The sequence below is a fragment of the Mustela erminea genome, chromosome 1 (assembly GCF_009829155.1).
Source record: "Mustela erminea isolate mMusErm1 chromosome 1, mMusErm1.Pri, whole genome shotgun sequence".
Lineage (NCBI taxonomy): Eukaryota > Metazoa > Chordata > Mammalia > Carnivora > Mustelidae > Mustela > Mustela erminea.
In genome coordinates this window covers 31,970,643-31,984,121 of record NC_045614.1, presented here as the reverse complement: position 1 = coordinate 31,984,121, position 13,479 = coordinate 31,970,643, and the positions used below count along the sequence as shown (strand labels likewise).

At 41.2% G+C, this 13,479-nt stretch overlaps 1 protein-coding gene across 1 annotated transcript; it reads right to left on the bottom strand.

Moving 5' to 3' along the window:
• Positions 1-55: 55 nt before the first annotated feature.
• On the bottom strand, positions 56-12,428 carry C1H3orf49 (chromosome 1 C3orf49 homolog). The gene is made up of 5 exons (XM_032324352.1): positions 12,304-12,428; positions 7,692-8,014; positions 4,069-4,193; positions 705-818; positions 56-253 (listed from the first exon to the last, which is right to left on the bottom strand). The coding sequence occupies exons 1-5, from the start codon at positions 12,426-12,428 to the stop codon at positions 56-58; spliced, it is 885 nt and encodes a 294-aa protein (XP_032180243.1).
• Positions 12,429-13,479: the final 1,051 nt, after the last annotated feature.

Sequence of the window (13,479 nt, the reverse complement as noted above, 5' to 3'; positions counted from 1 at the left end):
TACCAAAAGATAAGAATTTCTATAGAGATAACTCTTTACACAGTCAGGAACAGAATCAGAAGCAGCAGCAAGTACATGGGAAACATACATTTTTCAATTTATACTTCCTCATGGTTCTCTTGGACATCCTCTGGAACTGCTTCGAAGACTGAAGAATTTCATCCCCTAGAAATTCACACTGTTGAAGCTCAGCATGTCTTTGGGCCAATAACTTCCTGGATTTATCTGTCACTGTCTCTATGAGGTCATCCACCTATGACAGATGCAAAGAAATGTAGCCATATGTGGGAAATCCTTGTCAAAACCAACGGGACAGTGGTTTTCCCTGAGAGACAACTTCAGGAACCAGCAGACATTTTGCAAATCCCAAAGTATTATTCTAATTCAAGTCCTAGCAAACAGAGCTTGAAAAGATGCATTTACCACCCAGTGGTAAAGACGATCTAAGTTCTTCTCAAAAGAAGCCTTTGTGCATGCCTTCATTTTAATTGAATTCACTTAATATTTATTAGGCACACAGCATCGTCCTAGGTGCCCCTAGCAATCCTTTAGCCACTCTCAGGATGCCCCCTACTAACATTACTTCTTTGTGCTAATCATTAATTTCATCCCACAGCCCTGCTGTCTAGCAGGGCTGTGTATTCAGTTAAATTTGCCCCTCTGTGACGCTTCTGAAACACAAAGTAAAAGCCTTTGTCCACTACCTGCATCTGAAGTTTTCCTACTGTCAAATCTGATTTTCGGAGGATGTTTTCCATGCTATGTTTCTTTTTTTTAAGTGCTGGAAAGTGTGATCTCTTTTTTGATGAATACGGAACCTATCATAAGAATGCAAAAACACATCAGATTAAGAAGTACCGACGTTATTTCTGTGACAGTGCTTAAATAAGAATTCTCACCCTTTGCACATTCTCGTATAAACTGAACATTTGCCACATAACAACGTTGGGTTGGAGAGCATATTCATATTATTCTCCACGCCCCATGTATCTCCTTTGTGCCCAGAGCTCTCTTTGAAGAGATCTATAGGGTGCAGAGAAATGAGATTGTCTGGTTCTGAAAGAATATATAGTGCCAGGAAAAAAGCAGGTCACTCACAAGGGGAAAAAGAAGAAATTGCCTCTGCAGCCGCTGAGCACAGTGAGAGTACAGGGCTGCGGAGGACCAGTGTTCCAGAAAGCTCATTATCACTGCATCTAGTTGTTAATTTGGTCTCTTTTCTGCAGGTTTCCTTATTTTCGTGGCAGACATGTCTCCAAACATAAAAAGAAGGCTCTGGGTTCTTTTCGCCCCATGCCTGATACTTCTCCTGTCGTCCCTGGCTTGCTGCTTCTAAGTACCTGTCTTAATAGTGTTGCTATTGGAAATCATTCCTAGGTCACGGCTCCCGGCTAATAGGCCCCTTTTAGACTTACTGGGTTCACTCTTCCTTCCCCTTGTGCTTAGTGACTTGCATTGAGACTGTTGCAAAACCGACACAAAGTGGGATGTGGGACCACATCTGGGACTTAACCCCATGTCTGAGTTTACAAATGAGTCTGCTGACCCACCACTCTGCCCTGCCAGCTCGCCCAGGCTCACATGTCACTTGCAGGACCCTCCCCAATCCATCTATATATATAGTTGGATTCCTCTTTTTTCCTCACCCATAAAACCCAGTACTTTTTCCTACTGATCAGTTACCACATGGGGGTAATTCCTAAGTTATTTCTGTGTTTGTTGAATACCACTGTTGAGGAGTCAAACGCCTAGATGGTGCAGGAAGGTTGTATAAAACAGCACCAGTTGTGGCTTGTGGTATACTGGAGACAATGTGCCTCTTGCCAAGGGGCCAGCTTCTGCATGTCTCCTGCTCTTATCATGAGGAATTGTGGGCCTAGTGTTTCTAAATCCTATTTTTCAAAAGAAGGCTTAAAGTCCAGATTTTTTAAAAATAGTCTCACTTTTAAATGTGACCGATTAATGCAAACATGTTGTTAGATCACTCTGAGAGCTAAATAAAACCCTTCACAACCTTTTAAGTCTTTTGCTGAACAGCAATCCCACTGTAACCAGATGTATCCATTTTTTTTTCTTTTTTGGTCAGTGGTATTTGTGTTCCAAGAATTACTTCTCTACACTGAAGTCATTTCTATCATCCTCCACAAGTTTTAAGGTTTTACCTTTTCCACATAGATCTATATATACCCCAATAGGAATTAACTTCTATATATGGCGTGAGATGGGGATCAAATTTCTTTTTTCCCATATGAACACCTACTTGTCCCAGTGCCATTTATTCAAAAGGTTAGCCTTACCTCAATGCCCTGCAGAGCTGTGGTTTAATATCTATCCCCCTTACTAAATCATAAATTTCACAGGCCAGGAATATGTCCATTGGATCACCTTTAGAGTTACCAAATCTAGAAATTGCCCAGTATGTAGTAGGAATACAGTAAATGTGAACCTGTCACACAAAAAACAAAATTCAAAACTAATATTGGTGCCTTTTGACAATGATACTCTATTCCAGAGCCCCTCTGTTCAATAGAACTTTCTGCAAATACAGAAATTTTCCTTATTGGCTAATACAACAACCACAAGCCACATGTTATTATCGAGCAACATGAAATGCAGTTAGTGCAACTGAGGAAGTGAACTTGAATTTTAATTAAATAGTCACATATACTTAGTGGCAACCATTTTGGATAGTACAATTAGTATTTAGCATAAAAATTAAGAATAAGGACTCTAGAACCAGATCTGCCTGGATTTGAAACCTGTCTCTGCCACTTATCTAAGCAAATTATTGAACCTCTCGGTACCATCCCTAAAATAAGGATAATATTGCTACCAACCTTTTTCTTTTCTTTTTTATTTTTTTTTAATTTTTTAAAAAAAGATTTAATTTATTTATTTGACAGAGATCGCAAGTAGGCCGAGAGGCAGGCAGAGAGAAAGAGAGAAGCAGGCTCCCCACTGAGCAGAGAGCCTGATGCAAGTCTCGATCCCAGGACCCTGGGATCATGACCTGAACAAAGGCAGAGGCTTTAACCCACTGAGCCACCCAGGCGCCCCTCTTTTCTTTTTTTAAAAAAGATCCTATTTTTAAATAATCTCTACCTGCAACATGGGGCTCGAATTCATAAATCCGAGATCAAGAGTCCCAGACTCTTCCAACTGAGTCAGCCAGGCACCCATATTGTTACCTACCTTATAGGACTGTTGTAATTATTATCTGGGTTGATATTTCCAAAGTACTTAAAATTGGAACAAAGTCAGCTCTAAGTAAATGTTTGTCATATTCAAAAAATAATAATTCAGGCGGTTAAAAAAATGGGCAGTTTAGGCTGAAGTTTACATTTGCACAAATAAGGATACTCTTGGTTTGGACGCTCTTGGATTTTCTACTGTCACACGGTCTGTACCCGTGACTATCTTTTAATTTCGATTACAATGAAATAAAATTAAAAATTCAACTTTTTAATTGCACTGGCCACATTTCAGGTTCAAAAGTTACATTTAGGGTGCCTGGGTGCCACAGTCAGTTAAGCATCTGATGCAGGGTTTCAGCTCAGATCGTGATCTCAGGGTCATGAGGTCAAGCCCAGCATGAGGCACAGGGTCTGCTTGAGATTTTTCTCTCCCTCTTCCACTGCACCTCCCACTTGTGCTCTCTCTCCCAAATAAATATAGCTTTAAGAAAAAAAAAAAAAAGTCACATGTGGTTAATGGATATTGGCTAGCATATACTTCACAAGTTTCTACCTAGCAGTGCTGGTCTAGTGAATTTCTCTCCATGCAGTGTGTGTCATTGACCTGATGCTGATATACTGACTTGTTACCTGAATAGCTGAGACGTCAGTATACTCCACTGTTGCCCCAGTGATAGTAGAAGCTGAACCATTTGAGCTCAGAAGTAGAGGAATCAGATCTGGAAACCCTGCTTGCTGTGTCCTCAGGTCTTGGATAGGATACAAGCAGCAGCAGGTATGAAGGCTTTTACCTTCATGAACTTGGCCTTTACCATACCCCTAAACATCAACTTGTATGCAAGCCTTTAGAAGTGAGTTTGTTTTAGCACTGTACCTTTTGCAGTCCTGAAGGAAGGGACGTCACAGATAACCGCTTGGTGGTCCTCCTGGCCCGGAGCAGTGTATTTCCTCGGGTTATCTCCTCTGTCTCTGCTTCTACAACATCAAGTTGTATAGTCGCTTGGAGAGAAGGGAGGGGAGAAAAACCTGTAAGGATCTCAGAGATAAACTTTTTCTTTCTTTCTTTTCTTTTTTTTTTTAATTTTATTTATTTGAGGGAGATCGAGAGAGAGTGGGGCCTGGGCGGGGGGATTGTGCAGAGCAAAGGGAGAGGGAGAAGGAAGGAACCAAAGGCAGACACTTAACAAACTGAACCACCCAGGCGCCCCACAATGATAAACTTTCTTATTAGTATTCCAAAAAGACTGCATCCCATGCTGCCTCAGTGGCTTTTTCCCTTCAGGTTAAAGATTAAAAAATGACTTTGCTTTTTCTAATCTTATACTTTTTCCTAGAAACATACGCCTTTTCTTGTGGTCGTGACCTCAGGGGTCCCCAACCTGTTCTGGCAAGGTGCTTATGTCTCCTTCAGACTTCAGTTTTGCCCTTTGTTACTTTTTCCTTTAACTATTGTGGAATTAGAAAAAGTAACCCTTTCTTGTGTAAGATGATCCCTTGAGTACTTGTTACTGATTGAAGGAGTGTTTAAAGTGACTCATTCTCTAGTGATGTGGCTGAAGGCTCTGTCACCACATTACCACATTCATTGTTTTTCTCATTTTCCAGGAGCCGTGTGAACCCCGGCCCCCTAAATATTTTTCTTTATATCAGTTCAGTTCTTAACACAAAAAATGCTTTTATGAAGGTAACTTTAAGACACCAGCACAAATCAAAAACCGGTGTCATAAATGGGCATTAAAATTAATATGGTAAAAACAAAATGTCATTGCCCGTGGATGGCACTAAATTTGAGATTATTCTCCTTTTCATTAAAAAAAGAGGTCAGTAAATGAGGCTTTTATTTCCTATTGTCAAAAAGATTGCCAGGAACATTGGGGAAGAGGTGTTTGCTATTCCCTCTGTGTTTCAGGGCCTTCCTGCTGTGCTCACACCTCCAGCCATCTTGTCTTGCTTGGGGGTCCATTGATAAGGACTTCACTAGAAGTGGTGGCTCCTAATCAGTGAAGGGGGGTCTACCCTCAGAGCAGGTGAACACCCCAGGGACTCTTCCCTCCCCCTGCCCTCTGCTATCCAGCTCTTCCCCAGATCTTACAACTACTACCTATGAATGCTTCTCCCTTTCCTCCCCACCCCCACTGCCACAACTAACTAAGCTACTATCCTTCCTTGGCTGAATCGATGTAGGAGGCTTTTTGTTGTTCTCCCTGCCTCATCTATGGCCCTCCTCCCATCCAGTCTCCCTCTGCAGCCTGAGCTATATTTCAAAGATGCAAATCAGATTGTATAAATCCCCAGCTTGAAAGTATTTGATGCTTTCTTAGTAAAAAGTTAAAAATTCTTAGGAGAAAGTTAAAAATTGTTAATGTGACTTGCAACACCCTAACCACCTTATTCCCCAGCCTTTCCCTGGCTGAATTACTTTCATTTCCTTATTATACCCTGTGTTCTCTTAATACTGGGATGTGAATATACTCTCCCTTCCTCCTGGAAAACTCTTCCCACATCTGACTCTAGTTGTCCTTCAAATCTCAACTGAGTTGTCCCTTTTTGGGGCAGGCCTCTCAGGGGGAATGATCAGCCTAATGTTGGAACGTCCCTCCATGAGGTCAGGGACCATGTCTGTTCTATCTGCTACTCTATGCCTAATTGTGTGGCAAACACATAATAAGTATTCGGCAAATATTTGTTAAAAATTGCAAGGGTGTATGGGGAAGAGCCACTATCTTTGGGCTATAGGTGAGAGTGTCGTAATGTTAGAGCTGTGTCCTGAAAGACAGGTTTCCTGAAGAAATCTTGGTGTAGAGATTGGTTAGTCCAACTAAGAGGAGAAAATAAGCCAATGCACACAGAGGAGGAGGAGGAACTGATCCTGTTTCCTGCTAGGCTCTTCAACTCTACAGCCATCAGTATAGAAACACACCATTTTTGTTATTGTCAATGAAAATAGACAGGTGAATCTATACCAGCTAATTGCTAGATGCTTGGATGCTAGCATTAGTGACTACTTTTTCCAAAAAGGGTGGGGGGCAGTTGAAAGGGTCATCAGCCAGCTGGGAGTCGTTAGTTTTGGGGGGGGCTTGTTTTCTGGAAAAAATACTCACTAGGTATGCAGTCTCATCATTGTGTGAAATGTGGGATCACGTGTGGATTCCCTACAGGTACTAGAAGGGCCATATTGGTTTCCTGACGCTGTCCTATAAAAAACATTAAGAAGCTACACAGGATATTTAGGGCAGTGAATTTGTCCTGTATGACACTGGTGGATACAAGACATAACATGGGGCGCCTGGGTGGCTCAGCAGTTTAAGCCTCTGCCTTCAGCTCAGGTCATGATCTCAGGGTCCTGGGATGGAGCCCCGCTTCGGGCTCTCTGCTCAGCGGGGGGCCTGCTTCCCCCTCTCTCTCTGCCTGCCTCTCTGCCTGCCTCTCTGCCTACTTGTGCCCTCTGTCTATCAAATAAATAAATAAATAAATCTTTAAAAAAAAAAATTCAAGACATAACATGATGGGTTTGCCGTATTAGGGCAAGATGTTAATAATGGATGTGGGTGGGTTAAGGAGAGAGGGTATCTGGGAAATTAATCTTGTATCTTGTGTTCAATTTTTCTAGGAAACCTGAAACTGATCTAAAAAAAAAAAAATCAAGTCATTAACTTAGAAAAGCTATAGGGAAGAATGTGAGTTTTAGTGGTATTGTTAGTCACAACTCAGAGGACACCTCCACCCCCAATAGCATTACTACCTTGCAAAAAAGACTTCAAGTTAACAGTTCAAATGCTGATTCTTCCACAAGGTACACAGGAAGTAGATACAATAAAAGCAAATGTCTGGGGTGCCTGTGTGTCTCAGCGGGTTAAGCCTCTGCCTTCCGCTAAGGTCATGATCTCAGGGTCCTGGAATCGAGCTCCGCATCGGGCTCTCTGCTCAGCAGGGAGCATGCTTCCCTCTCTGTCTCGGCCTGCCTCTCTGCCTACTTGAGATCTCTGCCAAATAAATAAATAAAATCTTAAAAAAAAATAAAAAATAAAAGCAAATGTCTGTTATGACTTACCAATCATAAATTTTATTCATAGAATTCTTCCCACACCCTCCACTGTTGGAAAGTAGCTATTTGAAAAGCTGCATTATGACTTTTTCCAGGAATAAAAGAAAAATCCCACTTTAGTTTAATTTTTTAATGTATATACATTTAGCCGTATATGTGTATATATGCATGTTTAATAAAAAGTGGCTTCTATTTAATAAAAATAGAACAGTTAGACCATGAAGTGGACTGGGAGGGACCTCGAAGACAATGTAATTCAGAACTTTTAAAAGTGTCTGTACAGGCAAGTCACCTGGGGCAGATTCTGACTCAGCAGACCCAGGCAGGGCCTGAGATTCTGAATTTCAGACAAGCTCCCAAGAGAAGCCATACTTTGGGGTAGCAAGGAAAGTCGTCCTAACTTCACTACTCCTCTTGGCCTTGACACTTAAGGATAAGTTGCCTTTGATTACCATTCTGTGACAGCTTCCTTGTTCTTGGTTTTGCAAATAACCTGGGGGCTGGAAGCTCCTTGACAATTCTGGGAAGAAGGCTCTGTGTGTTGGAAAGAAAGGATTCCTTTTGGTTAGTGGAGACCCCTCTGCCAACACTTGCCCACTTGCTTCTCCATTTGTAGGACAGCACCCTTCCCAAAACGGTCTTCACTTTTCTCATCACATTTTTTCTTTGGTTTTGCTGGCTTTCATGAAATTCCATGTCACTATCAGCAGATGATTCCTCTTTGGGGACCAATACATTTTGTTTTACTAAGTTGGTGGACACAGCTCTATGCCACCTGAACAAAATAAAGAAGAATTCGTGTTAAGGAAATTGAAAAGTCAAAAACAAACCATTTTAATTATCAAAACCCAAACTTGAGTTGTGAATAAGTGATCCAATTCCAAACAATAAAACTGAACACCAAGAACCAAATTACAGACAAACAAAGCCAAAGAAACTCCTCTGTGTTTTATGATCCAACTATGGTAACGTGAACTCTGGCCACTACCTCATTCTATCCTCATAGTTCCGTAAGAGGTAGGCTATACTCTCATCTTCATGGCACTAATGAGTTAACTGAAATGTAGGGAGGTTAACTGACCAAGCATAGAAGGCAGATCTTAATCCAGGTCCCTGACTGTTAGAACACATATTGGCAAATTGGTAACTTCTTTTCAATGATGGCTAGATGTCGTTTTTGCTGGGTTTGGTGGCTTTCAGTCTATAGTGATAAAAGAGGAGTGATGGCTAGGGTAGTGAATAAGGTCTGTAATCTCCAAGGCCCTGTAAATGATGCATGTATATAAAACACTCATTTAGGTGGAATAACTCTAAACTCTTGTTTCTAAGATTCCAAAGGGCCTATTTTAGTAATATAAACACGTAATGGGGGCATGTGGGTAGCTCGGTCGGCTGAGCTACCACTCAAATCAAGTCCCACTCTTGATTTTGTCTCAGGTCATGATCTCAGGGTCTTGGGATCAAGCCCCGTGACAGGCTCTGCACTCAGCAGGGAATTTGCTCGAGATTCTCTCTCTCCCCCTCCTTTGGCCCTTCCCCCCATTCACACTCTCTAAACAAACAGATAAACAATCTAAAATAAAATACAAACATGTGGGCGCCTGGGTGGCTCAGTGGGTTAAGCCGCTGCCTTCGGCTCAGGTCATGATCTCAGGGTTCTGGGACCGAGCCCCACATCGGGCTCTCTGCTCAGCGGGGAGCCTGCTTCCCCCTCTCTCTCTGCCTGCCTTCTCCCTACTTGTGATCTCTATCAAATAAATAAATAAAAATCTTTAAAAAAAAAATACAAACATGTTTTTTAATAATGTTCTATGCACTAAACACTATTCTAAGTTGTTCATGTGTTTTATGTAGTTCACCCCGCATCCTGTCATCTCTGTTTTACAAATGAAGAAATTAAAGCTTTTTGAAAGAGAAGTGCCTGGGTGGCTTAGTCATTCCTTAAGCATCTGCCTTCAGCTCAGGTCATGATGCCAGGGGTCCTGGGGAGGAGCCTGCATCATGCTCCCCACTCAGCAGGAGCTCCCTCTCCCACTCCCCCGGCTTGTGTTCCCTCTCTCACTGTGTCTCTCTCTGTCAAATAAATAAATAAAATCTTAAAAAAAATAAAGCTTTGAAAGATTAAATAACTTAGTGCAGGTGATTGGATCCCAATGTCTGTGTTACTCATTATTCTAAAATAAACATAGAGCCTCACACCATTATTTAGCTAATATTCTTCCTCAATGAGCTTTTATTTTTAGTGTCATCCAAAGCAATAATATCCAAAAAAAAAAAAATCCAAGAGATTTAAAAAAATTAAACCTTTTATTTTGAGGTAATTGCAGTTTCACAGACAATTGTAAGAAATAATACAGGGAGATTTGCCCAGTTTCCTCCAATGGTAAACTCTTGCAAAAGTGTAATTATCACAGTATTGATACTTTTTTTTAAAAAAAGATTTTATTTATTTATTTGACAGACAGAGACCACAAGTAGGCAGAGAGGCAGGCAGAAAGAGAGTGAGGGGAAGCAGGTTCCCCGCTGAGTAGAGAGCCCGATGCGGGGTGGGATTATGACCTGAGCCGAAGGCAGAGGCTTTAACCCACTGAGCCACCCAGGCACCCCAGGTACCCCAGTATTGATACTTTTAAGATACAGAACATTTCCATCACCACCAGGCTCTTCATGTTTTACGGCTGCACCCACTCACCCCCACCACCTCCTTAAGCTGGCCTCCATTTGTATAATTTTGTCCTTTAAAAATTTTATCTAAATGGAATCATACGGTATATAACTTTTTGGGATTTACTTTTTTTTCATGCAGCATGAATCTCTGGAAATTAATTCAGACTGTTGTATGTATCAATTTTTCCTTTTTGTTGTTAAGTAATATTCCATGATATGGATTACCACATTGTCTAATCATTCACTCATTGAAATTGAAAGACATTTGGATTGTTTCTAGTTTGGACCTAATAGGAACACACCCATAAACATTTGTGTATAGGTTTTTGTAGGAAGATGCATCTTCATTTCTCTGGATGAAATCCCAGGTTTTATATTATGGTATGTTATATTATGTTTGCAGTAAATGTAACATATTTCTAATATGGATTAAAATAAACTCATAACTATTAGAAAATGTTCTTCATATGCTACCTAAAATATCTCAAGTACTACCAGTAGCACATAAACCATCCTCCAAGAAAATACTGTTCTAAACTAGAGCTAAATCCTTCAACTTCTCTGTAATTACACATGGGAGGTAAATTAGAAGACCTCAGTCACTGGAGTTAAATGGTCTTATTCAAACCAGCACCAGACTTTCTAGCTGTGACATTTGGCATGTTATTCAATCTCTTATAAGCTTAGGTTTTCTCATTTGAAAATAGGTATACTGTTTTTAGAAATGTGGGCATAAAAAGAAACAATTCATGGGCTTGGAACCTAAAAAATAATAGTTTTTATTAATATGTGGATCAGAAGAGTGAAGGAAAAAAGTAAAAGGCAAGAAGGGAGTTCAAACAGGCGGTCGAAAGAAAGGGGAGAGTCTGTTGGCTAGCCAGCCCACCCTTTTGGGACTGAACATAGACCATCTGCCAATTACACACACACACACACACACACACACACACACACACACACACACACCAGGGGTGCTATTCATTTAGTCATCATAGTGTCTAAGTTAACTACAACTTTCTAGATGATGGCAGTAAAGAGTCTTGAGGATGGAGTGCCATTTTCTAATTTGCCCAAAGACCATTTATAGTCTAGGATTAATCTTCCCTAGAGCCCTGCAAGAATCATTTAATAAAACCATCCATTTCTACTACCATAAATACACACACACAGCTCCAAAACAATGGTAATACAACTTTAGGAGGCTCAAGAACCCCAAAGGCCATCCACTTACTCCCCCAGGTTAAAAAGTTCAACTCTAAGTAGTCTGAATCTTTAGAATGTATTTCCTAGGGCATCCCCTCCACCCTCATTCCCGATTTATTTATAACATAACTAACGAAGGTGATTTTGCTCGGGGGCCTTGGAACAGAACTGTAACAATTTCCGTTTTGAAAAGAACCCTTCCTTTCTTAAGTTTTTAAGTATCTCCATTGGTAATGAATGTAATTTGTAGTATTGCTTCCCCCTTTAAACTCTTTTTCTTATTGAAAGTGGAACTCTCAGCAATATTTCATTTTGTCCGTGGAAGTTCAGAAGTTTGGTGTTGGAGGATTCAGGCCTCATCAAAACACCTCATGTCTGGTAAGAAAGAAACCAAAAGAAATTGGAAAATAAATCATCTCACTGATTTTCCAAATTAAAATATATAATGTCAGAGTGCCTGAGTGGCTCAGTGGGTTAAAGCCTCTGCCTTCAGCTCAGGTCATGATCCCAGGGTCCTGGGATGGAGCCCCACATCTGGCTCTCTGCCTGGTGGGGGACCTGCTTCCTCTCTCCTTGCCTGCCTCTCTGCCTACTTGTGATCTCTGTCTGTCAAATAAATAAATAAAATCTTAAAAATATAAAATAAAATAGATAATGTTTGGAGTATTTCATTGCCTGTCTTTACAGCTTTTCCATCGACAGGAAATACCAAGTTTAAGACAGTTTTAACATTACATTAAAGAGCACGCACAGCGTGACCTACAGTTAGTAGATATCTCAGTGCATATTGCTGGGCAAGAGAACAGAAAGCATTGATCATGGACTCATCTCAAGGATACACTATGGAATTTTCACGATCATAGCACTTGCACGGGGCACGTGATGTCTAAAATTCTGAGACTGCGCTTATTTTCGCATCACATGCCACATTAAAACTCAAACTCAGGTGGAAAGGAAAGCTTTCCCCCATTACGATTACACTCATAAAATGAGGCTTCCATTGTGTCACTAGGTTTCCTGACCAACGTAGCGATGTGGTGCCTCCCCCACCACCAATCCGTTCAGAGCGTTCATTTCTAAAGGCAATGCTGAAAAACAGATGCTAACTTTTCTAATCATCACAGTGACTATCGCTTAATGCAAAATCCCAAGAATCTCGCTCAACAGGAAAGAAAACGAACCCCATTGTCCTACCTTTCAATTCCCCTCCTTTTGAACGGGCCGTTTTTCTTCCTGGGTTGCTGGAGTCTTCGGTACTGGCCGACTCTTCCACAGGCACCCTTAAAAGACTCGGGAAGATACTGCTGAGGGTGGTCCATTGCTGTGAAGTCCTGTAGCTACACCTGTAGCAGCTGTTTGGGATTTCTCCAGCTCTTGAGCTCCCAAACGACAAAACAAAATCATCAGGTACCAGAAGGCCCTTTTAACCTCTGGGCTGTTTTGGGGGGGAAAGTATGTAGGACATTTTTGGAATCTCTTTCTTATTCCCTTCTAGGTGTGAGAGACATCATTTGTGGGACTGGCCCTGTTTACCAACCTCAGAGAGGTTGGGAATGATGCATTTTACAGAGTGCTGGGAAATTCCAGTTCGCTTTGTGGAACACGTGCTCTAGATTCCTGGGCAAGGCAAATGCAGAAAAGGTGACCTGAGTTTCTAACCACTATCACTTGGGTTGGTAATAAAATAATCACACACCAACTGACTATGACATTCGGATGTGCGTGTTTGAATCCCAAAGAGGAAAAAGGCTTGGTAGAAATTCCAGTGATCCCAGCTTCTGTTAGATCTCTCAGCTAGAACTGATGAATACTCTCTCGGCCTGGGGTTGGGACACACATTAAAAAAGCAAGTTGTTATTTGGGTGTCTCATAGTAGACCCCAAGGCTATTTTATTATGTCACAAAATTGTGTACTGGTCTCTCAAGGCTGAAAAAGTTGAGTGCCTGGTCCATCCTAACTTACCCCATTTCCCAAGAGGAAATTCTGGCTGCAAATTCTTCTCACCGCAAGGTGGCAGCAGACACTAGGATTTAGTCCCATCATGCTCAATGGCGTTTTTCAGTTTTTTAGCCGGAAGGAACTGGATACTGAGAAAAGAAAATTCTAGAAAAGTGTGGGAGCGAGATGCAAGGATTACCCCGCTTTTTGGGTTTGTCCTCATCAGTAATCTGAAGCATACTTCTCAAACTTTCATGTGCACACGAACTACCTGAGGGTTTTATTAAAATGCTGATTTCAATATAGGAAGTCTGGCGTGGGATCCAAGAATTTGCATTTCTAATAAATTCCCAGGTGATGCTGATGAAGCTGGTCCACAGACCACACCTGGAATAGTGTAAGAAAGAGCTTAAAATAGTCAAGAATGAAGT